Source organism: Streptopelia decaocto (genome assembly GCF_964273445.1).
Source record: "Streptopelia decaocto genome assembly, chromosome: 1".
In the NCBI taxonomy this organism is placed as follows: domain Eukaryota; kingdom Metazoa; phylum Chordata; class Aves; order Columbiformes; family Columbidae; genus Streptopelia; species Streptopelia decaocto.
This window is the reverse complement of record NC_138663.1, coordinates 110,959,353-110,986,656: the sequence shown is the minus strand read 5'-3', so window position 1 is coordinate 110,986,656 and position 27,304 is coordinate 110,959,353. Positions and strand designations below refer to the sequence as shown.

General features: G+C 36.2%; 1 protein-coding gene across 11 annotated transcripts in view; it reads left to right on the top strand.

Moving 5' to 3' along the window:
• DMD (dystrophin) overlaps window positions 1-27,304 on the top strand; it is a 1,259,796-nt gene that overhangs the window by 953,296 nt on the left and 279,196 nt on the right. For all 11 annotated transcript variants that reach the window (XM_082049442.1, XM_082049444.1, XM_082049438.1 and 8 more), the window contains 2 exons: window positions 17,399-17,610; window positions 24,285-24,439. In XM_082049442.1, coding sequence (XP_081905568.1) covers window positions 17,399-17,610; window positions 24,285-24,439 — 367 coding nt within the window. The remainder of the gene's footprint in view (window positions 1-17,398; window positions 17,611-24,284; window positions 24,440-27,304) is intronic.

Sequence of the window (27,304 nt, the reverse complement as noted above, 5' to 3'; positions counted from 1 at the left end):
GATTGCAGGTCCTACTCCTTTACTCTGTGGTCTCTGAAGTTGTTAGTACCATGTCTTCTGAAGAATATTTAAGAATTCAATAATATGCAAATGTGAATTAAATTGAGAGTACTTCTCAGGATACCAAGTTTTTCTTTCATATCTGAAACTATTAGAAAAGTGTTAATATAATTTTTGAAACATTTAACTGACTAAAGCTGCCAAAAAATTTGCAGTTCTTCAGGAATTCAAGCACTGAACTATTGCAGTTTTCAACATATTTTACAGTATCTAATGTGAGACTTCGTATTTACAGTGTTAGCGCAAAAAAACTGGTTTTAATTACATTGGATTTAAAAATTGGATTGAATCTCATTTTACAAATGTTAATTAACATTTACATAAAATACTTTATAGCCTGAAAATAATAAATGCTGAAGAGGTTTGACTTAGATCTTGCCAGTAGTAGAATAATGGTACATTGACTTGTGTAGTGGTGAGATAATGAGAAAGGAATTGTTTTTCTCTTTGAGCAATACCAAAAAGTCTCGGTCAATTTTCTATGTAAAAGCTGTAGTATTAATATTTTGCCATTAAAAATATTTGTACCACTTATACTTGTGGCCCATCTCCATTGCAAGTAAGTATCCAAAATTATCGAGCTCCGAAAGTGAAAGAGGCGGGAAAAACTGCCTATTATTTATAACTGTATTAGCATTCTATGCTGTAAGAAATACTTTTCAAAGTTAAAACCTCTTTTTATAACCAATTAAAATTCCCTGTCTACTGATGAAATTCCATCACTCTGTTTATATAAGGTCCATTTGGCCAATAAAGTTAAACCTTAAAATCTGTGAGTTTGTAGTTACAGAATCATAGAACCATTTAGGTTGGAAGAGGCCATTAAGATAATTAAGTCCAACTGTAACCTAAATCTAACACTAATCCATGTCCCTAAGAGCCACAGCTATGTGTCTTTTAAACACCTCCAGGGATGGTGACTCTACCACTTCCCTGGGCAGCCTGTTCCAATGCCTAATAACCCTTTCTGTGAATAAGTATTTCCTAATGTCCAATCTGAACCTTCCCTCACACAACTTGAGGCCATTTCTTCTGGTCCTGTCACTTGTCTATGCCCTCCTGCTTACTTCTTTCTAGGGCTTGTTTTCTGAAAATAGCTGTCATAGCTCAGAACATGGCTCTGTCTGATGATGCAGAAAATGCTCTGCCTGGTAATGCAGGAAAACTGTATCAGAGTTAGTGATGGTTGCACAGGCCTATTCTTAAGCATTGTTTGTGTTTTCACAGCTTTGTAGAGTAAGTGTCCCATTACTTTTCTGGTCATAATATGTAAGATCTGGAAAACAAATTAGCCAAATAATAGTCTTTGTTTTTAGATGTTAACTTGTTCTCTTAGACTTGATCTTATCAGCTTCTCAGATATCATTTGACATATCTGTGAATTCTTATGTTTAATAAGCCCCTAGCTGCTTGCAGCAGCAGAAAGGGAGCAGGTCTGTGCCTCTGCCTGTTTGCTTTCTGCTTAGGAACACTGACCATGCTCTGCACACTTGAAAACACCTCAAAGACCAAAAGGATTGCTGCCATCAGCAATGAAGGTGCTGTGCTCTGATAGCTACTTGTGTAGGTTGACTTTTGTCAGTGTGGAGTCACAAATTGCTTTGAAAGTGATGCAAGTGCTTCATCCTTGGAGACGAAGTGGGGGAATCATGTTTTTATTTAGCTAAAAGAGGACTTGGCACACAAATTCTAATTGAAACACTTGGACTAGGGATTAAGTTGCATCTGTAATTTTAATTGGTGAAAGAAAAAGGAAGATAAAGGAGACAAAAATTTTCAGGATACCAAGAGAAACCTTCATATGACTGATGGAAAGTAGAGAGAGAATGGTTGTGAGAACTGAGGCAGCCTACTGTTAAGGGTGGCTACCACAACAAAGAGAGCAGGTTTTTTTTTTTCCTCCTTCCTTGCAAATATATGATTACATCCAAGGAATACTTGCCATTCTTCATTTTTCTTCCTAGTGGAAGCCCTCTGCCAAACACTAAGCACTGAATTACTCATTATGTCTAAGGTCGGTTGTATGACAGCATATGGATTTTCTTTTCTTTAGGGATCAATGAAAACACAGTAAAAGCAAACTCCTTGTATCATCAGAGGTGAGGATGACCTTGATTTAATCTCCATATCTCCTACAATCTTTCTTTGTAATTTCAGAAGTCTTTTAATTTTGTATGTTTAGTTCTTTACATAGTTAAGGTGGGATAATATATCTTTTCTCCCAGCCTTTGTCTGCCATATGTGTTGAGAAGAGCAGTTTTTTTGACCTGATTTGTTTGAATATGACAAACCTAAGTCTTTGCTGTTTTGGCCATTGTTTCAAGGTAGTACTGCATTAGAAACAGTAGCTTCCACAGAACTTTGAATAGCAGCAGGCATGTAAAAGGTAAAAATATCTTTTTTTTTTTTTTTTTAAACCATGATGATACAAATGGAAGGTCTATGCTAGCTGTGTTGCAACAAATTTGTCAAAATGAAAATAAATTGAAATAACAAAGAAGGAATTGCTCAGAAATTGAGTTATCAAAATGTGATTAAATGATTCGTCCAGTGACATTTTATCCGTAGTTTGATCGACAACATTTAATGTCCACAGTTATTTTAAAACCTGTCAAAACAGTATATATTCATTTATGCCAGACCACGATTTTCTGTAGTAATTACAGAACAAACAGGAAACAAAGGTCCTGCTCTGCAGAGATTACAAGCTAAATTTAGATGCCACATAATCAGTGATATCAGACAAATGCAGATTTCAGTGTACATTGTGTCCCATCTCTTTTTCTAAAATGAATGCAATACACAAAGAACATATTTTGGAACCTGCACTTGTTCTCAGACAATGTAGTTAAGCACCCTGGAGTACATTTGGCCTAGGGATTTTACTTTGGCTATCCTCAGAATAAATTTATCATGGTTTTAGTTTTGCTTGAGTTGGGAATAAACCAATAACAAAAAGTGTTTTGCACAGTCCCAAAGCTCCTTTGCAAGTCCAACCTGAGTAAATACCAGCTTAGCCTGTGGGCAAGAGATCCTAAGACTTTGGTGTGTGGTTTGCACCAGCTGGTGATTTCATTTTGTTATGGTAATCAAATAATCACCATGGTGACTTATGAAATACGGTGGATGATTCAAATAATTTAGTTTTATTACTGTTTTCAGGACCATAAGCATACAAGTATGGTAGCTCTGAGTCTTTTCAGTCTGTGTTTAGTGGACAGCAATGCTCACAGGATTGTGTCAGCCTTTATCATGCTAAAAAAGGGAGGGAAGGAGAAATAGCATAAAAATTCTGGAGATTATTTTCTCATATTTCACCTTCCTTGTTAGCAGGCCTGTTGCTAGGTAGGTGAGACAGTGACCCATCTGAGTGATCTGGACAATCCCAAGCTGAGTAACAGCAAAGGAGAGTAGGTGTTTCACAGTCATATATATATATATATATATTTATATATATGTTGAGAAAGTGGTGGCATCTGGGCTTGGTGGAACTTAGAACCTGAAAACCAGAATATTTAGAAAAGGTTTTATTTCATGATATTTTTATTTCATGATATTTTAGTTGGATGGGAATATGTGTACAGTAAACACCTGTGCCATGGAAGTTTTTCCTGGAAGTGTCAGGTTATGTTTAAGTCTGCTTTATCTTCTTAAGTATAGAATTAATTGTAGTGTCACAGTTGAAGAGACACAATAATATTGCAGGATATTAATTACATTTTTATTATTGTCTCTGAATTTTTGCTCTTTTGACACTTGGCTTTATTCCCTGCAGTGTCATAGCAAGATGGCAACAGTAATGGTTTAATCTGTTCTTTGCATAACTTTTCTTTGTTCCATTTTTTCCTGCAAGCAGTTTGTTGAGCTCTGTAGTAAAACGGATAGGGTAGGGTAGGGTAGGGTAGGGTAGGGTAGGGTAGGGTAGGGTAGGGTAGGGTAGGGTAGGACAGAATAGAATAGAATAGAATAGAATAGAATAGAATAGAATAGAATAGAATAGAATAGAATAGAATAGAATAGAATAGAATAGAATAGAATAGAATAGAATAGAATAGAATAGAATAGAATAGAATAGAATAGAATAGAATAGAATAGAATAGAATAGAATAGAATAATTTCAGTGAAAGGGACCTAGAAGGATCATCTAGTCCAACTGCCGAACCATTTCAGGGCTGACCAAAAGTTAAAGGATATTATTAATGGCATTGTCCAAGTTCCTTTTAATCACTGACAGGCTTGTGACATTGACCACCTCTCTAGGAAGCCTGTTCCAGTCTTTGACCACCCTCACTGTAAAGAAGTGCTGCCTAATGTCCAGTCTAAACTTATGTAGTGTATTAGGCTCAAACTTTGCCAAGTTTCAGCCACATCAGAACCCTGCTTTGAAGCTGGTCTGTCTAAAGTTGGTGTAGTCCATTTAGTGTCTCATGAGTGTTATGCTCTGTGTTGGACTACCAAAGAGATCGTGAACAAAGAAGTACAGATGTCTGATTAAAACAAAACAAAACACCTCAGAAGAAACACAGCCCCTTCTCAAACCAAAAACACAGTCAAAGGCAAGTTATGAAGTCTTTCCTTTTCTCTAGATTGCTGTAACTGGCACCTATTAAGCTAAAATACTGGACTAAAATGACAGATGTAGTATGTGTTGTATTGGCGTGGGTTTGTTTTTTGGGTTTGGTTCATTTGTTTTTAATTTAGGTGTCTATTTACTTATTAAGAAACACATGCGTAGGTCATGCGAGCCTCCATAACTTGAGACCCAGCTCATATGACCTTGAGAACTAGTCCTGTGAAGTAAAAATAGGAAAAAAAAGTTTGTTTTTTTTTTCTTACATGCTCCTATGCTTGCAGAGCGATGCTTCTTTAATAGTTCAAGTACCAGTATTTTTATGATTAGCCCTTCATTTTCTGTTTAGTGCTGAGTTAAAAACCAAAAACTGTGGAGCAGTATAGCTACACAGAGAATGCTCAAAATGTTGTACATTGTACATTTCTTCAGCATTGTATGTTATTCCCTTAGTTGACTCTGTTGGATGTTTACTTTGAAGTGTATAAGGTAATTTTAAGTGTGAAATTTAACTGTTCTTTGCTTTTTATTTTAACAAAGTTCCAATACTACTTGGCCACATAAGTGTAAAGTAAAAGAAGGAAAAAAAAATTGCAACAACCTATTCATGAAAGAATCTCTGGGTCATTTTTCATGTCATTTTTAGTCCTGGATTATTGTGTTTCAGGCCATTAAGGATTTCAGGTATTTGGAAGCTAAGATTGTCTTTGCATAAAAAAGTGTGGATTAACCAGTATTAGACTGGTTAGACTAGATCTTCTGGCCTATGTAGAAAATAGGTGCAAATGTGAGAAGGAAGACAGAATGGGTATAAAACCTGTGGAAATGTTAAGCTGAAGTGGAAACAAAAGACCCTGAGGAATTAACTCAACTTTGGAAATACTTAGTTCAATATTAATGTAATTTTTCTAAAAGACCGTAATTGTAAATCTAAAAAAAAAAAAAAAAAAGTTTGTTTTTGTCTTGGCCAGAAAATAGAGTCTTTATTTCACAGTCTTCTGATATTTCTTCTATCAGGAAGAATATTGTATGAGAAGTATTTTACCCAAGCCACCAGTACAATATATAATCTGTTGTGTAAGTGTTACTTTCTTTTCAGTCTATAAGCTTCTGTCTGTGCTAGAATTTCTAGTCAGCTGTCCCTGAAAAAATATCATGGAGGAAGAGGTATCTCTGATATTTCACTACATCAATGAGTACTGCATCCAGCTCTGGGGTCCCCGGTAAAACAAAGGCATAGACCTGTTAAAGCATGTCCAAAGGAGGAACATGAGCACAGGAGCACCTTTTCTGTGAAGACAGGCTAAGAGAGTTGAGGTTTTTCAGCCTGGAAAAGGCTCCAGGAAGACCTCATTGTGGCCTTTCAGTATAGAAAGAGGGCTTATAAGAAAGACAGAGAGAGACTTTTTACCAGGGCTTGTAGTGACAGAACAAGGGGTAATGGCTTTGAACTGAAACAGGGTAGATTTGAATTAGCTATAAGGAAGAATTTCTTCCCCATGAGGGTGGTGAGGCACTGGCACAGGCTGCCCAGAGAAGCTGTGGATGCTCCATCCCTGGGAGTGTTCAAGGCCAGGTTGGATGGGGCTTTGAGCAACCTGGTCTAGTGGAAGGTGTCCCTGCCCATTGCTGGCTGGGGGTTGGAACAAGGTGATCTTCAAGGTCCCTTCTGACCCAAACCGTTCTATGAATCTGTGATTAAGAAATTAGTAATTTGTAAATAAAATTTATGCAGTTTTCTATTTCTGTTGTGAAATAACAAATTTATTAAGTTAACTTAGTTCAGAAACAAGATGCCTGAAAGTTGTGCTTAAAGCTGAATATGGAAATATTTTAAAAAGAAAAAAAATACTTTGAAATCAGTTTTTCCTCATTTGGAAGTTTTCTTTGTTTTCAAAGGTGAAAATAAAAGTCAAAACTATGGTGGTTTTATTCAGACCACTGCTTTTTTTTTCTGATGCATGTGTGGCTTTTTTTGGTTCATCCACCAAACTAGGCTCAATATTGTTGGCAGCATCCTGCTTTCTATACCTGTGGCACAGGTGAGTGAATGGAGCTCTAGAATCATCTCCCAGCTGACCTCTGGTGAGAGGCATATGCTGTAGAGGTACTGCAGTGGAATCACTGTAGCAACCTGACATCATCAGAAGAGGCACAGCAAAAGATTCATGATGGTCTGTGGTCATAATTCTCAGTCAGGAATACTGTAGAGAGCAAATGTCGCCCAATTGATGGGCCCACAGTTGGGCCCACTAGCTCCCACTAGCTCCCATAGCTCCCACTAATGGGAGCTACTGTGTTGCTTACTGACCGTTGCACAGAGTATTTACCAATTTACCCTTGCTGCAGTGGCTTAATTAGTAAGTGTTATATTACAGTGGTAAGTATTTGGACCTTGAGAGTTATACAAAACAAAATCTTAGCTCTTAGCTGATGTTATTCTGATAGCTCATATAATATTTAATGTCAAATAACAGAAGGAAGAGATTTGTTGTTTATTCATTGTGAAATGAATCAAAGCCAGTTGCAGTATCTGAAGTTTGGATGTGTGGCTTTTGTGAGGAACAGAGGTTCTCGTGAGGAAACGATTTTGCTTCTTGAAGAAGAAAATAGAAATATAAACAGTATGCAAAACTGTGCTTCAGTAGCTCGGAGCCTGATATTCACACATTTGCAGAATTCCTGAGTCCATTTCAATTTTCTAGGTATTTTGATACTCTAAGATTTCCCATGGTCTTGCCTATGCAGTTAGAGCTGTATCTATTAAATCAAGACCAAAGTAAATTAGTGTACAGATTAACAAAGGAAGATATATTTGAAAAGCAAGCCTCAACCTAAACTCAGTAGGAATTAGTAGGTTGATGACATTAAAAATATACGGTGTAAATATGATTGCATGATGGCAACACAAAGTTATATGGTACTAAGAATTCTTAAGTTCATTGCCTATATGCTTCATTAAGTAGGTAATGAATTTCATGCATTTCAAGACTTAAACTGCCAGACCTTCCATTAGGTTTTTGCATCAGTAAGTAAGGAAGTCTATGAAAATATTAGTATATGAAAGCTGATGTACTTTAATAATGCAAATAGCATTTTTGTCTATGTTCAGATAAACTAGAATATCACTTCACTAATTTAATGTACCATTTTTAAAATATAGGCACAGACAAGTCATATTTATTCTAAAAAAAATAAATTCTTAAATATTTTGTAGATAGGTTGATTTTTACAAATGCTATCATCCAAGAATGGAAACTAGATTCATAGTTGTAAATTATTTCCGATAGCTATGTAACCAAAATCCCAGCAAAAATATTAATGGATATTTGGGCAAAGATAAATACTAAAATACCTAGTCACTTCTAATTAACCCTTACATTCCTAAGAAAAGACAGAAATCAATTATTTTTTCTTAAGTTCCTTGAAAACTTTTCTATAAATTTAAAAATGAAGCAACTTGATTACTTGCATATTCACTCATCTAGTTAATGACATTAGTCTTAATCCTGTGGCTTTAGTTTGGGTACCTTCCATCAGTCTAAATATAATTTCTAAATCTAATGTAAATCTTCATAATTGTCTGATGAATATTTATGAAAGTAGTTAAATTCAGTAATGCAGTAGCTATTTTCTACATACAACTAAGGAAATTTAATAAAACAAAGCTTTTGAAAGATGATTAAATCATTCCAGTAAAAGAACCCTCTATTTTTTTCAGTTAGTGGGATGTTACTACAAAGTTATGTCTTGATATCAACTAAATATGGGAGTCTCTGCAGAAAAAAATAATTTAGGTAACTTCTGGTGGTTTATCCGTATGCATCATGGTCTTGGGGTGACAGAAGAATCACTGCTACCTCTGCATCCCGCCTGAGCAGTGGGACCAAACTAGTCAGTGGGACTGACTGTGGCCATCCATTTCTCTGTAAATGTACTGCTCTACTTCTCAGGGCTCTGATGGCAATGGAGAGGTATCAGAAGTTCATTCTCTCACCTGTCTATCCAACTCCATAGTCAACACCTGTGTGTCTATGCATATACACAACTTTATTTGTTTCTGTGGGTTTCTGGCAAAACTAAACTTAGGTTTGTTACTGATTTCATACTAAATCCTCAAGAATCTTTTCTTTAGGGCAAGTGTTTATTTCTCACATCAAAATTTTACAGAATGTATAGCATTTTAAAATGCAAGGCAAATGCTTTTCCACATCATGCATACCATGATCTCTTCCCATTTTCATTTAGTGAAAAAATGATCACAAAAAATTCATTTGAGAGGTGATAAATACATAAATACTTTTATAAAAACTTGACAAGTTAATGAGTGCTTTCTGAAGGACCTTTTTTTTCAAATAATAAGATCTTGCATGACCTTTTCAGTTCTCAGTCATGGAAGTTGCTTCTTGCTTGTTGTAAGAAACTGATTTTTTTAGATGCACTACCAGCTCAGTCTGGTCTCTAAATCCCATTCTGTATAGCAAGGTATAAAGCATGCTTCAGTGTTTAAGAATTATTCTCTTGGTGCTTAGCAGAAACCACCTGACAGCTTTCAGTTAATTCTGTTTTATCTGACACTTCCAAATGAACAGAGTGACCTTCATTAGTTTGATCATTTGGAAGTGATTTTTACATAAAAGAAAATAAGCTTGCCCCAGTGAAACAAAATAAAATCAAGTCATAGGATTTCAATAGTTGGAAATAATTAGGCCCCCTGCCCCCCCCCAAAAAAGTCTAAAAGTACAAAATGAGATTGAGCGTGTGTGTTTAAAAAAAAAAAAAAAAACAACAAAGAACAAACAAAACCAAACAACCCCCCAAAAACCCAAACAAAAAAAAACAAACCAACCAACCAAAGAAACTAAAAGCCACCACCACCACCAACATCACAAAAAACCCAAACCAAACCCAAAACAATACACCACAGTTAAATCTGATCTAATCTCTCTTATTGCCTGTTTTTTCTTAGCTCCTGAGAAGCCAAGAAAGGTAACATTTTTCCTTGTAGGGCTTTCATGCCTTGGTAGGACTTCCAGGCACAATTTCATAGCTCTTCATCAGCACAGAAAGGGAATTGAAGGCTCTGAGCACTGCTTCTTCCTGGTTTCCCTTGTAATACCTTTTATCTGTTCTTAGAAAATAGAATATTACACAAAAGTATAGAGGATTACAGTTCCAGCCTTCATCCCAGATATTATTCATTCAATTGTTTATGAGCAGCTTAATTTGTATACATCCTTTCTGTTTTACCTACTTTTTGGTAAGCCATAGGCTTCTTTTAAATCTGTCATTACACATTATGATACACGTATGATAAGGAATAATCTTTCTATAAATAGATTAACGGTGCATAAATGCCACATCTGTCATCTTACTGGCATAAATGATGGTCTTCACATTTAGCTAGATATTCTAAATTGCCACCCCCCATTAATTTTTACTTTATTGGCTGAATCCTCTCATCACATTACTGACCATCTAAAGAATGCATAAAACATCTTAGATTGCATGTTACAAGTTTTTTTCCATATTTAGTTAAAGTGTTGCCATAACTTTCTAGGGTCCTTATTTAATAAGTATGACTTTTATAAGCCTCTGAAAAAGCTCAGGAGAAATACTACTTTACAAGAAAAGATAAAGATGAAGACTTGAAGCATAAATTGCTGAGTGTCTGAGCAGGCTGGCTCCCACTGTTCTCTGCTGTGTACTCTGTCCTATCCAGCTCCACTCCACACTGACAGCCTACAGGCAGCAACTTAGTTGATGTTATAACTGTTCCTGTAACTCCTTAAGTATTTCAGCATTTAAAAAAGAAATCTTTTAAACTTATCCTCATTTGACTCTGCATCTACTATCCAAATGTTCTCCCTAGGCTGATCTCTCTCTGATTCACCATTGTTCATAAGAACAGAGTTGGCATCCTTTTGTCAAGGGATGTTGTATGTTAGACTTTAATAAAGTGATTCTTCCTTGAAGACTCGGGTCAGACTTCTCCTGTTCTGGAAGGCAGCAGGAGTGAAGGTGAAGCACTTTGAGCAAGAAATAATTGACAAATAGAGAACTTTAACTGAATCCTTTTTCTAGGGGGAAAAAAAAAAAAAAAGAAGTTAGATTATGTGCTTAGAACAATACAATAATGAAAAGCAAGGTAACCACAAGATAAGAATGTTACATGATGTTTTAACTGTGATTCTACTCATGTGGTTTACAGAAAACTGAGCAAAAAATGAAAAGCATCAGAAAGCTTTGCATTAGTTTCTCTGTCATGCCTCTCAGAAAACCTGCTCAGTCTTTAGTAAGACACACAATTTTTAGTGTGGGAAAACTAATTTTCTATACAGCTGCAAAAGTTTAACTCAACTAAATTTTATATGGATAAATGTATAGTTAAAAACATATGGAATAAGATGAAATATATAAAAATTAACTATCCCTGATATTCAAATAAAAGTATATTAGGGGGCTGCAACTCCAACAGAAATGAAGCCAACCTGACAGACTATTCAAAGATGAAATCTAAAATGTCTGCTTATTTTTGGAAACAGCTTTGTAAAGGACACAAACTCTAGGGAGATGTAGGAGTAATCTCTAGGGAGATGTATTAATAGAAGTAGTTTTCAGGGCAGCATATGATTGAAAAAAAACCTTTGTATTGACAACTTTGAAGCTGTGGTAGTATGCTTCTAGGGGCAAGAAATGCCGATGTTGAGCTTGGGCTGTTTTTAACCTATTCCTCCTAGAAATTTACAGTTTTTATGTTTTCAGCAGTTTCTAACATTACAATCTCCAGGTACTCAGTGTAGCTCTGCACACCAGCATGTCTTCCTGTCTTCCACCTGTGGTGCTGGCTGGTACCTGCAATGTTATATAAATTGTTGTGTTTGCAGTCCTGTGACTGTTCAAACTGCATTCAGACCAGGGCTGCATCCAGTTCTGCAGCAAGATTTTGTGAATACAGTACAATGACCTCACCCACCAGTTTCTTAACCCATTATACTTGATATTGACAACTGAAATTGTTACATTTGGCAGAGGATGAGAACTGTTTTCTTCCTTATGCTTTCATTCAGTTTACCAGTGACAGCCATTCTGTACAGCTGTAGTGTTTAAAGGCTACTCAGTGCCCCAACAATGAAGATCTCAGATACTCTCTTTTCTGTTTAATGTGTTGGGTGTTTCATATTGCTGCAAAGGACAGTGTGGGGAACCCTTAAGACTCTAGAGATTATGACAGAAATATGAAAGTATACATAAGTCATTTTTCACAATTGGCTAGATTTCAAACTCCGCCAGTCTTTTCATCATGATCATTGTTGCAAGGTATGAGTAAATTGAAACACTCAAAGATGCATATAAAAGTGTTTTCATTTTTCAGCTAAGGAATATTACTGCAACATAGCTTCTTTTGGTAACGTGAATGATAACTGCTGTTCTACAGTTAGATTCTGCAGCAGGACAGGTTGCATTAATCCTTCTAGTCTTCAAATGTAGGAACCTACAGTGAAAAAATGACATTTATAGGAAAAAGTCAGTGTGTTGACATTAATGCTTTTGAATAGCACTCTCCTACAAAGCAAAGTGAGTGCAGTTTAGGTAACTTGTTGGACAAGGAAAGTGCAGGTTTTCTACCTCACAAATTCTGTTGCTATTTTTTGACCTGTTCAGTTTTTTTGTGGAGTTCATTGGATTCAATGGAATTATCAGACTGGCATGAAATGATTGCTTTTTTCAATTTGCATAGGTTAGATCTAGCTTATAGTAACATGAACATTATTTCTACTGTGACTAAAAGCTTCTTCTCAGACTCCTTTTCTGTTATTTCCACTGCTGTTATATTATAAACAGCAAAGAATAAACTTTCTGCAAAGAGAGTTACATTTGTATTATCAGAGATATGAACTCTTAACAGAGAAAAATAGAATTTTGCTTGTTGTTTCTCTATTATGCCTCGAGTATGAAAAAAAACAATATAAAAATTTTTGTTTATAAACAAAACTGAAACCAGCAGTCCCCTTGTCACGAAATATTACACGGAGGCACCCCGAGGTTAATTTAAGGGACAACAGAGTCCAAAACAACTTTTATTAAACCAGTGAGAAACAGGGTTTTAGCACTCCACAAGTGACTTAAATACAGGTTCGGATATCAGTTGAGGAAATAATTTGAAGGGGCAGCAACTAATACAACAGGCGGTCCACAGTGTGCATGCACGTGGCTGCACCAAAACAATGCCGGAGCCGGCCCTGGGTCCCGGAGAAGCACACACTTGCCAAACACGGTGCAGGATTATTTTTTTAAAAGAGATGCACGCACTCGTAGTGAGTACGGGAAGTGTACACTCGCGATTCCGCGAGGGTAAATTTATTATACACTCGCAGTTGTGCAAGGAAATAATTTACTTACACGTGCTAGTGTGCACGGAATCCTACACGTGCTTATGTGGAAGCACGGGAGAAAAATACACTTGCGATTGTGCGAGGAAATAATTTGAAGTACACGTGCAAATGTGCACGGAAAATATATGTGCAAATGTGCACGAAAAGTATGAATATACTCGCAATCCTGCGAGACGTTTTACTTACACACGTGGTAGCGAGGCAAGCGGAGTCTCCATCCCGGGGAGCCGGGGGGCGGGCCCGTGGCTCCCGGCGGCAGTGGCCAAGCTCGTGCTCCGAGGGACCCGCGACAATGGGCGGAGTGGCCGACGAGAATCCCGTTTTTATACTGGCTGATCAGATCTGACCTGTAGGCATTCTAGAAGCTTCTCTGCACCCCCACACTGGAGTGGGTGCCCCTGAAGCCTCCAAAACATCCCCCACACTGGCTCCTTGACACTCCCTTCTCATAATGGCCCTGGCCAGGGTGCTCTGGGGCCAAACAAAAGAAGCTGTTAGCCTCAAGTAGCAGAGAAAGAGGGAGATGCGTCCACTCCTTCCAAACTGACGGGGGGCGGGGGGGGGGGGGGGGGGGGGAGGGGGAGAGAGGGGGGTTGCATTCCACCACACCCCTTCACTGAGGTTGTTCTTTCCTCAATGTACTAAGTCAATGATAACGAGGTTGAAAAATAGTTACCTTGTGTTTGAGTGTTTTAAATGCCGTTTTCTGCTTTGTTATTGCTTCTAATAACTTAATAAATCCGTCCTCAGTTCAGCAGAATTTCTTTTGTCCATATTACTGATATAATGACTACTGAATAAGTAGTGAATGGTAGTGATGGAAAAAAGAAATTGAATAGCAACCTTGAAATGAAATACTGGTAGAATTTCACCATGCCCCTGAATTATTCATTTGAGAGAGTTCAGTGTTGAACTGGGAGTGGGTGGAGCCATGCTGGGACACTTTCCAGTAAGCAAGAGCAAGACTTGTGAAGTACAATCAGGACTACTGTCTGGAGCACTGTGATTAGGTTTGGGTTTCACTTTAGGAAATAACCTGTTGTCTATATTTTATCTTTCTGATATTCAGTCTTGATTTAATTGTCAAATATTTTTGTGGGCTTATATTCAACTAAAACAAGTTAATGACCACATGGATTGATAAAATGATTTTAAATTATTTCTTTTCCTTAAGTCTTCAAAGAAAATACTGCCTTTTTTTTTTTTTTTTCCGGATTGCCCCTTTGCAGATTGATTAGTAAATAAATTCTGTAGTGAATAATTAAGAATTCTCTTGAGATAATTTCAAATATTCATTCTTATGATATTGTGCTGCTGCCAAATTTAGAGTGGGGGGAAAGGAAAAAAAAAAAAGGATACAAATGGGGAGTGTCACACTAAAAAACAAATTAGCCTTTGAAATGGAGAAAGCACAGGAGTTAGCTGTAAGGAACAACGTAAACTGAGGTGGTTTAGAAACTACTGAACTATGGGGGAAAAAGGCTTTTATCATCATTGTTAATTATTTAAAATTCTTGCACTTCAGTGATAATAATAGTGCACATGAGCCACACTTGTTCTATCTATCAAGGTATTTTCAATGTGCAGTTATCACAGTATGTAGGTGATATACAAAAGATAAAGATCAGGGTCTGATCTCCCTAATATCCTATTATAATCCAGGGTGCAGTAAGAACAATTGCATTACATTTTCCTGGCAAAGTGTACTTTTTAAAACCTATTATGTTCTTACTTAGGTTTCAGGATATTTTGCCATCTTCACAATAGCCTTTTGTCTGTTTTTTTTTGGTTTAGATTATCAAGTAACTTCCTGAACTCTTCAATTCCAAACTGTAGTAAAGCAAAACTATTAAAGATGTTAATTTTTAAGTGTCCACCTTAGAAGGTTTTCTTTTCCCTTTTTGAGAGAGACAATGCAAGTATTTTAATGAGGAAATGTGTTTCGTTGATTTGGAGCCTGTGTATTCTTGTGTAAATGGGCCCCTGAGACGTCCTTTATACAGCTTTCATTATGCAACCTCATTCCCCTCTTGGGTGGGAGAATTGGTCATCATGGAATTCCAGGACTGTGATATTTGATGAAAAAATCAGTCTTGCTGAGAAGCACAGTCCCTAGAGAAGGACTGCTAATATGTCTTTCTTAGATACAAACCACAAGACGTTATGGAACAGATCCATCTATAAATATTTTGCTTTTTGTTGGTAAGAAATATCAGCATTTGCTACTAAAAACAGCTATGATGAAGAATTATTATAGTTGTGGACCCAAGTTTTTTGAAGCAGTTCTGCTACAGTTTTCATACATCTCTTAATGCCCCAGCTCACGTCACCTAAAAAACCCCAACCAAGCCACACCAACTAAGAAACTTATAATAAAACAAATATAAGTGGGATTTTTTTGTAGTTTTTTCATGGACAACTGATGTAAGCAAGGTATTATACTTTTTTCAGCTATCTACCAAAATCTCCAGTTTGCCAGGAATCAAAAGATAACACACTGAATGTCTCAGAGTCTAAGGCAGGGGTGTCAAACTCATTTTCAGCGGGGGCCACATCAGCCTCGTGATTGCCTTCGAAGGGTCAGATGTAATTTTAGGACTGTATCAATGTAACTGCTTTACATTGATACAGTCCTAAAATTACAATTGGCCCTTTGAAGGCAACCGCCAGGCTGATGTGCCCCCCACTGAAAATGAGTTTGACACCTCTGATCCGAGGGGGAAGGAGCTTGAGTAGTTATTTGCAAGAAAGAGGTGGCAGCTATTATGCATATGCCAGCAACACCGTGGAATGTGTTTGGGCAGTCTTTGTCCCCAAGACCTCCAGCACAGCCCCTGAGCCACAGACTGTAGCCATAGCAGAGATTTTACTGAAGCAGTTCAAGAACACGTCTGTTATTCACCCTTCCTGTACACCACAATCGCTTTGTTGTTTCAAATACACCCTAAAGCTTACACCACAATTCCTCATCTATATAGGGCACAGATGAGTTGTTTTGTGACCTTGGTATACAACTTTCTAAACTGAGGGGTTAGATTTGCTTCAGATTAAATTAAAGTCTATGGGCCTTAGGCTATCCTTGCTTTGCTCTGACTGTGCTTTGTGTTCTCCAGTTCTGTTTCTTCAACATGCTGCTCTGTGTGCTTAACTCACAGGTTTTCTCCCTAGGCTTGAGCAGGGGACGTTGAAAGATTTTCTTCTCTTTCTCTAAACCTCAACTCAGACTGTGGATAGATTTTTATCCCTCCTTCTAGAAGTAGGAAGAGCATGATAGGTAGAAATCTCCTTTCCTTGCTGGAGCATTTCTCATTCCTTTAGTCTTTAGCCTGCACCATTTTGGACTCAGCCTTGCAGTGTGAGATGCAATGTTGGAACTACCACTCAATAATAATTTCAGTTGCTTTCTGAGTACTCTGGGAATCTCTCTCTCCCATCTTAGAAGGCCTGTGAATTTTCAATGTAGTGAGGCAGTTTTCAAGAAAATATTGAGAATGTAGTCTGTGCTGAGTAACCTCAGGGAATTAAAAAATACATATCTTTTTTAAAATGCCTATTTCTTCATGCAGTGAACAGATTTTATTGTTTGTGGAGTTTGGTTTGTTGTTGTTGCTTTGTTATTTGTTTGTTTGTGATGGTTTTGTTTGTTTGTTTTGTATTTGTGTGTGTGTGGTTTCTGTTTAGTTGGTTTGGTGTTTTTTGTTTTTTTTTTAATTTGTTTGTTTGGGCTTTTTTGGTCAAACTTCAGCTATTTAGATGACTAGGTCTCCTGATCTTTTTATGCTACTTTGGATGAGTCTGATGATGGATGCTAGCCAGCATTTAGTGATTTTAGTCTTAAGGTCTCACGAACCACAGTTCTTTCAAATAGTGGATAAAGCTAATAGTTATTTTATATTAACACGAACATGTGAGAAAGTTTCTTAGCTCTTGCACTCTGCTGGCATTTGCCTTAATGAAATAAGAATAGGCATTCACTGTATCTTGCATCTTTAACTAATACTACTGCAGTCCCTAAAGGACTTGTTCTTCAGAAAATAATAGAACTTGTGTTGGTTTGGTACAAATGCAAGATTATTGCTGTTATTTTTTCTTAAACGTGATACTGTCTTGTAATGTTTTTTGGGGCATGAACATGTCATTTCTGGCTGCATATGCATTGAAACATATGCTGTGTACCATAGTGTCATACTGTGTGACCCAAAACAGTATATCTGTTCTCTGTTGAAATAAACTTAGTTGCAATTGCAGCTTAAAAGAACTCTCCAATATGGTCAGTTCTAGAAAGATTTAAATATTATTTTTTACTCCCTTAAAAAAGAAAAAAAAAGCTTTTAATTGACTCAGCTTTTGTTTTTCCTTTGTGTTTCACCAGTTGAAAAGATACAGAGCCAGTGGGATGAAGTTCATGGACATCTCCAAAGCCGGAGACAGCAGCTTCATGAGATGTTAAAGGATTCAACACAGTGGCTAGAAGCTAAACAAGAAGCTGAGCAGGCTCTTGAACAAGCAAAAGCTAAGCTTGAGTCATGGAAAGAAATTTCCTACACCGTGGAAGCTCTGAAAAAGCAGAACACCGAGCTTAAGGTCATTACTGAAAATTAAAATATTTCTGCTCGAGTTGATTAGTTTGTTAAAAAAAATGTCCTCTAACTATTGGAGAGTGCACATCGAGAACGACCTCTTTATCCCTTATTTCCCACAAAAAATAGAAAGAAATTAACTCACAAAGTCTAGACTGTGTGTCACAATCCTTGAATGAAATTGGTTTTAACTTATTACTCATAACAAAGAGCTGGCTGATCCTTTGGGAAGAACACCCACCTTTTCAGCACAAGTATTTCTCATCTCTTCTGTACAGAAGCCTCAGCTGCACTGGTACTGCAGACTGGGAAATCCTGTAGTATTGGTATGTCTGTCTGCACTAATAGTGAAGCTGTGTAGGTTGTCTAGAACTAGTTAAGAAAAGGGGAAAAAATAACAGACTATATGGAGGTATTTTGAAAATCAAGCACTGTAGATTTGCCACAACGTAATCTCACGGGTTTCAACCTTGGCAGGGTTATTAACTGCATAAAAACTGAAATGGCTGCTCTTGTGATTTTAGCACACATGTTGTCACATTCTCAGTGCTAAATTGTGCACCTCAGTTAACCTATGGAGCTGAACTATACCTCAAGCAGCAATGCAAATAGGCCCGAACTGTTGCATCAGTTTTTCAGTTTCTTGTTATGGAAATAGTCATACTTTGGTGACACTTTTCATGAATAAAATTTGAGAACAGCTGTTTCAGATTAATAATATCTCATTTTCTGGTTGGGGAAAAACAAGATTGAAACCAACCAATTGATCAGCCTCTTAAAGTGAATCCTGCCTCCATGTTAACGGAACGTTACATTTTAGTTATTTGGGAGAACAGTTACACAAATATTTTCTGATATGTTCCTCTCTCTTGCCCACCAAATTTTTATTTTTTTAACTCCTACCTCTCAGCTGTTGGTTAAAGTTTGCAGATTTAGAACAGTCTTATTTGCACAGCTGAATGGTAATGAACTGCCGGGAGGCATAGTGGGGTAAAGTCATCATCAACTGGTTTTGCCACCAAAGAAAGTATGTGTATGACCACATGATTTGTCTTCAGCTATCTCCATCTTCAGTTAGTCATTGCCTTTCTAATGTTTATAAGTAGATACAAAATCTGTTGGAGTTTTTGATTGCTTTTTTCTTTTTCCTTGCCTGTAAAAAGCATTAAAACATTCATCAGCCCATTGTTTTAGGCTGAGATGTGGTTTTCTTATTTAAGATTATACTGTAAGGGTCATTGCTTAGGAAGGGTGGATTATGGTAACAAGGGCAATCACTCACTAATGTATTGGAAGGAGTTATAGATTATGTATACTACTGTCATTCAGCACAGAGAACTTCCATTTGTCACTGTCTTTCTGCAGAGATAGAGTTCTGGCTTCTGTCCAGTGTTTGGTTAAAAAAGTCAATGTCCCAGCTCTGCAAAGACTCAATTAACTAGTTCTGTGCAGACACAGTTTTACATCACTGTGTTGGAGTGTCTTATGTCTGAACACTAGGAAAAGAATTGAAAATATAGTTTTAGAAATTGATTCTCTGTCCACTTTTTTTACAAGCATATATGAGGCTTAGATGAGGTTCATTTAAGATTGTATACTTTTTGAAACAAATTACAGTTTTTTTGGATCAACATTCTCCAAGGAGAGAAATAAGAATATGCCCTTCTCCTCCATCGCCCAAGTTATAGAGAAAGTGTACTAGTATACTTATTCATAGACTGTATCTCTAGATATAAATGGAGTTTTTGAAAGGATATCAGCAGATTCTTTTCACTCCTTCTTTAAAAGACATGAAGTGCTTGGACTATCAATATCATCAGCCATTCCCATCCCAGTCTGGATTCAATGTGATGTGTTGTGTCAAATTACAGACATTTGGCTATAATTATAATTTCGGTGTCATAGCTAGTCCATCTTAATTTGCTGTGCCCTTCTGATGATATGAACACCAACAAGCTCTACTGTTCCAGAGTTGCTTACTTTCATTTGTTCGGTTTTGCCTAGCCTTTCTCCATCAAGTTTGGAAGACATCATCCTCTGTCTTAGAGAATGTGGGTGGGGGGGTCTTTTCTGTTTTTGGTTTGTTTTTTGGGGGGGTTCTTTTCTGCTTTTGGTTTGGTTTGGGTTATTTTTTGTGCCAGCCTTCCTAGACAAATTATCTTTGTGTGCCAGTAATTCCTATTGTGTCAAATCCCTCATGAAAGGTTCTCAGATGTGACAGCATCAGCTGTTGTGTTCATGCTTGAGATAAGGGGTCATGAATCCTAAGGAAAGTTGAAATATTTTTTGAGTTTAGCAGCTTTATATTTCTTCTGTATAGCATTATCTAAACTGAAGGACCTAGAAATACATCAAATCCTCAAAATAAATGCTTTCCAGGCTTCTGTGCCAAACACATATATTTTGATGTTGTCCCCTGAATATTTGGAGTAAGTATGCCGTCTTTTGGCTTGCTGTTACACTGACAGAAATAAAGCTGTCATTTTTATTCATTTGTGTTGAGGGAAAGAGAGAGGTCTGCATGAGTCTTAAATAAATTCTTCAGACATATTCATTTCATCAGCTTTGCATCTCAACACAGCTTGGTGTGAGAATGTAGTGTTCTTCTGTTTGTTGAACATTATAAGTCTGTTCTAAGTGAACTTTTAATCAGTGCTTGTGTTAATGCTTTTCTGCTAGTGAATCCTTACACACAAGTAAATAGTAAGTAATAGCAGGCTTTTGATTTTTTTTTCAATGCCAGCATAAAACAAAAATCTGTAACTATCTTGTATTTGGCCAATGATTTTTTTAATAGAATTTGACACATTTGTTTCTGACATTTAAAAGAAAAGTAACCAGGTACCATATAGCTGATAATTAAAAATATTATTCATTTGAATCAGAAATCAATTCAGAGTTCACTTTCCGAGGATTAAAGCATTTTTCATTCTATCTTTTTGGTTTGGTATTTGAGACTAAATTCTAAATACTGGAATTAGGTATGGAGTAGCAGAATATGACATTCCGGACGATGAGGCTCTTTATCCATTAAAGCTCTGTTATTGTTTAAGTGATGACTGCAGATGGTTAACTCAGCAGGCTGAAGGTCACAGGTGTAAAAATAGTACACAGTCAGTCTTCAGGTCCTTTCCACCCCCAAGTCATCTGAACACAAGCTAGTGTACAACTAGTCTCTTCTTGATATGACACTGAGCTTACATTGAAAAAAGAAAGCTGCTGGGATTGCCCGTTCAGTCCTTGGCTCCTTGTTCTGCTAAGAGCTATTGAGGCACCTTTTCTTCGTCTGGACCAGTTTAGCTGGGATGGCCAAAGTGATGACGAGGAAGGATGGAGACATTTCCTTCCTTTCATTCACTGACCACCTATTTCTTGTTCATCGTGATAGAAAATTGAATATCAGCCTGATTACATCCCCTGCTCTGTTGGGACTCAAGAGGCCAGGCAACCCTCCCCTGGCATAGCCTGGAGGGTGAGCTTTATGCCCTGGGTTTGTGCCTAAGACTGAGGCTCTGTTGCTTGCCTTCTTGCAGGGAGGGTAACTTACTAGGTACTCTTGCCACTTTCTGTGTATCAATATAGGATGAAGTACAGTCTCAGCATTTGGTGGATTTTTATTATTCCAGGTCTAACAGCATACTGCTTTGATTTGAGTAAAACAATTAACAATTAAGTTAACATCACTGACTATGATAAAGACATTGAAACAGAATTCCTTGATTAAAAAAAAAGGAAAAAAATAATTCTCAAAGTTTATAAATAAAATGTGCTATAGATATACAAGAAAGGGACAGAAAGGCAGCCTGATTTTCCAGATTTGTGATAGATACACCTGCCCAGTGCTCAGAGCTGGATGATGCTGTACATACATATAGCTGTATTTGAACTGCTATGCATCATTTATTTTGTTCCACTGGGTAATCCTGGGATAGAAGAAAGCCCAGCTCTAATTTCTATACTTGTTTTTAATCAAGAATCCTTAATTACACACACTTTATTCCTATTAATATCAACTAGTGTCTTCTAATTAAAAATTAAAAATAAATTTATACCTAAGTAATATGATAAATGCACAGCCCTAATTCTTTAAGCCTTTTAATAAACTCAGCAAATTCCAGTGGTAACAGAGACAAAACAAAGAGAACGCTTTAAAAATGTCAAAATGATATTCAGACAATGAAGCAAGTAGCTAAAATATAAAGAAGACCTGAAAATATAAAAGGGAACAGAGGAAATAAAATAATGCCAAGAATTTAATTCTAAAATATTCATTATAGTCCTGTAAGATATGTGTTAATGGGCCTCCAGTAGGACAGACAGGTGAAACATTTACCACAATACTTTGTTCTCAGCGTCTGTGCACAGAGCAAAGTTGAAGCAAGGCCAAGCACTCCTCAAAGTTGTTGAAAAATTACATACTAATTTCCAATAAAGTGGAAAATACAAATTGTTTCTGTCGGCAAAGCTCTCTATAGTCATCATTTCTCTCCTGAGTGATGATCTAGTGTTGTAATGTCAGGAAGTTAATGGATTAATGTTGAAGTTAATGGTGAGAACAACACTTCTGGAAATAACCTTGTAATGGATCTTTCTGTATTTTTATTATAAAACTGGCTTTGGAAGGATTTATAAGGTCATTTATATTCACATGGGACTGGGCAAAATAACTTATTTTCAAAGTAAAGTTTACAGGCCATTAATTTACAATACAGACAAAATGTTATGGTAACTTTTTTTATGTAATGCAGTGAACGGTCAGTAGTCTGCTCTGATACTGTGGCTGGAAAAAAGTAGCTGTATGCATGCATAATTTTAAAGAGAAAGGTAGAGTATAATAAAAATGGACAGACCTAAATGTAGAGTAGATACTTGCTAAAAAATACCTACAAAACTGAAATTATTATCACCGTAGAATTTATTTTTTGTTTTATATATTTTATTATATTTATGTAAATACTGACATTTATATGTTTATTGTGTATAATTCTGGCGGGAAAGGAGCTGCATTGGCAGACTGTTTCCAAAACAACCACCTACCTGTATCTTCTCCAAAGGAACTGTCATGTTTTTCCACAAAATTATCTCCTCTCTTGACTACATCTCCATACTTAACACAGGGAAATGACTTTAAAGAAGTGTTTAGGCTGCTTTAGTTTAAGTGAGCTTAGTGATAACATTTTCAGGTGATTTTCAGAGGGGGGTTAGTAGCTTCCTCCTAATTTTTGATCAGTAGAAATAGGTTCCCTTGTTCCAAACAGATAATCTGGTTACTGCGTTAGTACCTGAGGTTACAAACTGCATAACCTGGGTGATCTGCCCTCTCATGAAGGAATAACACAGGAAAGAGAAGAAATATATGTTTTCAGTTTTAAGTTATGGAGGGCACCTAGAGATGCTGAAACAGCTTTTTAACAGGTAAGAGTTTGGGGGAAAAAACAAAACCCCCAAAACTCCACCCAAACTCTATTCAAAGATCAAGTATGTTTTAGTCCCAATCTTAACCAAAATCAACTTACAGGCCTGCTTAGAGGAAAACATAAGTGCACAAAATATTCAAAATGTATTTATTTATTATTTAGAGTCTTCAACTGGGAATTAAATATGTAAGTTCAATTTTGTGTGGAGAATTCCTTACCTGAATCAAATCAAGATTTCAAATGGAACACTGCTTTGGGAGAATGAGGGGGAAAAACTATTTTTCTCTTCACAGACATTTCCTTATTTGTGTATTAAAGTACGAGAGTAAATACGTTCAAACCTTACTGGGGTTTTTTGTTGTTTTGGGTGTTTGTTTGCTTTTTGTTTGTTTGTTTGTTTGTTGTCAATAGCCTCTAATGTCCTTCTGATTGGCCAGTTGTAGTCTTTGCCTAATACGAAAGTACAAGTAAATAATTGATTATTTTGCTCCTTTTTTGTTACACATTAGGGAGTAAATGTGCAACTTCAGTGGAGAGGGAGAGGAGAAGGAGAGGAGAAGGAGAAGGAGAAAGAAGGAGAAGAGAGGAAATTTAAAAAAGAATGTCCAAGATTTAAAACCTTTCTTAATACTAAGAAGAGTAATTTTACATTAGAAAGGTATTGATAGGTTTACTAGTAGTTTTGCTGTATTGCAGATTTAGTGCCGTTCCAGTAGATGGCACTAATTACATAAACAATTTGCTAAAATAAATTAAAAAAAAAAAAAAAAAGTGAAAGCACCGGTACTAGTTGTCCAAATCTCAGTATTTTTTCACAGTATAAAAAAGAAAATTAGATAGAACATATTATTGCATTATATTTTCCACCTCAGTATAATTCAACATCACAAACAGTGATAGTTTGTGTAATGCATTATAGTGCAGCCATCAATTTGTGTCTTAGAAAAGAATAATCAACATTTTAATTGGTGTTTATCCATTTGAGTTGTCATGTTTTTAGAATTAGGTTGCTTGGTCCTCTCAGAGTTTAGAAGTAGTCCTATGGTTTTATGACTACAAGAATTAAAACATTAAGAAAGACTCTGACCTTAATTACCAGTAAATCTGAGGAAGTCCTCCTTCTCTTTTTCTTTTCCTTTTTTTTCTTTTTTTCATATTGATGGTATAAGTTGTTCATCTCCTTCTCTAATAATCATACAATGTGTGTGATCATTTTCTGGTGATCTGAGGTTTATTCTGTTTCTTTCTCTTTTAACTTCAGCAATTTTCAAAAGAAATACGGCAATGGCAAATAAATGTAGATGTGACAAACGACATGGCACTTAAGCTGCTTCGTGATTATTCAGCAGATGACACCAGAAAAGTAGAACGGATGACAGATACTGTTAATACGACGTGGGCTGCCATTAATAAGAGGTAGGATATAAATTCTGCTATTAGATTTGTTGTTAAACTACATTAACATTCATTGTCCAGCTTTGGTTGGAGATTATAGAAGATGTAACTTTTGAACATGACACGATTATAGTAAGGTAGAAAAGAATGAAGATAACTCTTCTGTCATATTTTTTGGAAATATGTCTTTGGAATGCCATTCAATTCTCTCAAATAAAATTTTGCCTCCTACCAATTTTCTTCTGCTGTAACCAGTTACCAATGAACTTCAGTTGATAGGTTATATATTTTAAATATTTAAAATGAAGTGTTTCATATTTCTATGTGCTATCTCCACATCACAATCACTATAGTGATTTTGAGTCATAAACTGAATCTGAAAATGACAGACACATCCTATTGAAGCAGATTCAAAGTAGAAATGTTATCCTGTACCTTTGAAGCAAATCTCTAGTCAAGAAAGTTTTTACTACATCCTCAATCATGTTCTTGATTACATTTCCATGTCATGCAGTGTCTGGTTTAGGTACCAGTTCCTTACTAGAAGTAATCTCTGCAGCTTGCCATCAAATTGTGAATTATCCAATATGTAATCTATAAGATCAGAACATATTGCAGAATAAAAATTACATTCTTTGTAGTGGTAAGAGTTCTAAGTCATTGCACGTCATATGAAATGCATAAAAATTAAATCAAAGTTGTTTTAATCAGTATCTTGAATTAAGTTTTATAGCTTAAGACTGAAACTAGAACGGAATTAGATCTTAATGTGTTTTCAATTAAAGTCTATGAACAAAGCCAAAAATGTTGGTTTAGTTAAATATAAAATAAATTCAGGAAATCCTCTTGCATAATGACAGTTACTTAAATCACTGATGACTACAGAAATTTATTCCTGATTTTTGTTTAATTTTTTAATGAAGCTGATATTCATATAAATAAGTCACTTTAACAGCATTTTTTTCTGAAGCAGACCTGCCAGTGACTTAAGATCCTGTTCAAATGAGAGAAGAGGTGCTGTTGATGTCCACCTAAAAAAACCCACATGATAATGTGAAAGCTTCTTTTAAACAAAATTAATAACTGAACTGAGAAATTAGTATAAACATTCAGTTAGTATCTACTTGAATTTATCCTGCTATAGTAATAGCCATTTTAACATTATTAGTAATAGCCATATTTTTATGAAAAAATGTTTTGCTCTCTGTGGTCCGAGAAACAGGCTGGGTAGAACATCTGTTCCTGGATGAGAAAGGCTGGGTGTCTAATGCTTAAAACTATTCTCCATGAGTAGGTAAAATCAGTAGCTCAAAGGGGAGAAGCAAAGGAAATTGCTTTTGTCTGCATGTAGAACTACAGCCCCCATTTGATGAGACGGCTTGGCAATCCTGGAAGTCCAGGGTATCTGTAGCTGCTGTGGATGCTCAGGTAGCTACAAGTACATCTTTAAATCTGTCAATGCTTCAAGCACAAACCCAGGTGTGTCTAATATTGCCTAAATGTGAGAATTACCATCGTTGCATGGACCCAGCAAAGTACTAGGCTAATGGAGAGTAGTTCTTTAAGACACGCTCCTTGCAAGTTTCTACAAAACCCACAAACTTATTCACATGTGTTAGATGAATTACTGTAGTAAATGTTTTATATCTTGGAAGAGAGCTGTTCAGGTCACTGAGGTGACATTTTCCATTAAGAAGTACAAAAGGATAGAGTTAAGCTTGAACAGGTAACTGGAAAACTCATTTCCTAGTTTTTGATTGTATGGCTTTACTACCTTTCTAATATTTTTTTTAATTCAGTGTTTTGTATATATTTTTTGTAAGACTTCTCATGATTTGGGAACTTGAAAAAGCAGCATGCTGGAAACAGTAGTTGATGAGGTTTTCTAAGGGCTTTATCACATTTCTATCTGTCTTTTGTGAGACATTGATAAATATGGATGTACTAAGTCATTAAGTCAGCAAGACTTGTATTTGGAAGATTTTCTGCACCTGTAGATTTTTCAGGTTTGTTTGAATCAGTAGCCAGGCCTTTTGCTCATGGAGCAGCTCTTAAATGAGGTCTTAAAAGAACCTTTGAGATTTCTTTTGTTAAACAGCTTTGTGGAAAGACAAGATGGAGTCCATGGGCCTTTGGCTAACTTAAATATCAGTTTGTTCAATTTTTGGAGGTATTTTGTTTTTCCCTCCCTCTATGCTTCATCTTTTAGATTATTGCATAAAGCAAAACAAATTGTTTCTTTGTGGGTTTTTTTTTGAATCGTAAGAGAACATTTACTCAGTAGAAGGGAAGCACATGAACTGTTTGTCACAAGCTCCAAGAAAGTTCTCCACTGAAATGCATGTAGAACGATTTCACATATATCTAAGAGTCTTTTTTTCATCTAGACCATGAGGAAGTAGTTCTCTCATCACTCAGTGATGTAGAAATATATTCCAAATAATGTCTTTGCCAATTTGTCCAGCATTTTAGAAATAGTTTTATCATCACTGTCAATATAATAAATATTCTGCTGAAGATTTTGGGTTCTTCTTCCTATATTCATAATTTAAATTGCCTAATTATTTTGTGGATATTTTCTTTTAAAAAGAAAAAGAGTGGCTTACGTTGTTTTGAACTAATTATTCTCTAACTTGCCATTAATATCAGAATTCTGTGTCAGTGTAAAAAATGTGAAACCTCCTTTTCCATAAACAAGATTAGTAAAACAACAGGCAGCAAACAGCAGTAAAATTCCATTCTGCCTGTTGGTAATAGTTCAGCCAAAGCAAGTACTTTAGTCATTAAGGCAACATCTGCCAGCTTGTGTTTTGTTTAGCTTAAGTAGATTTGCAGCTGATTGCTGTGTATTTACCCTTTGCCTTACTGTTCTGTTTTATAACATTG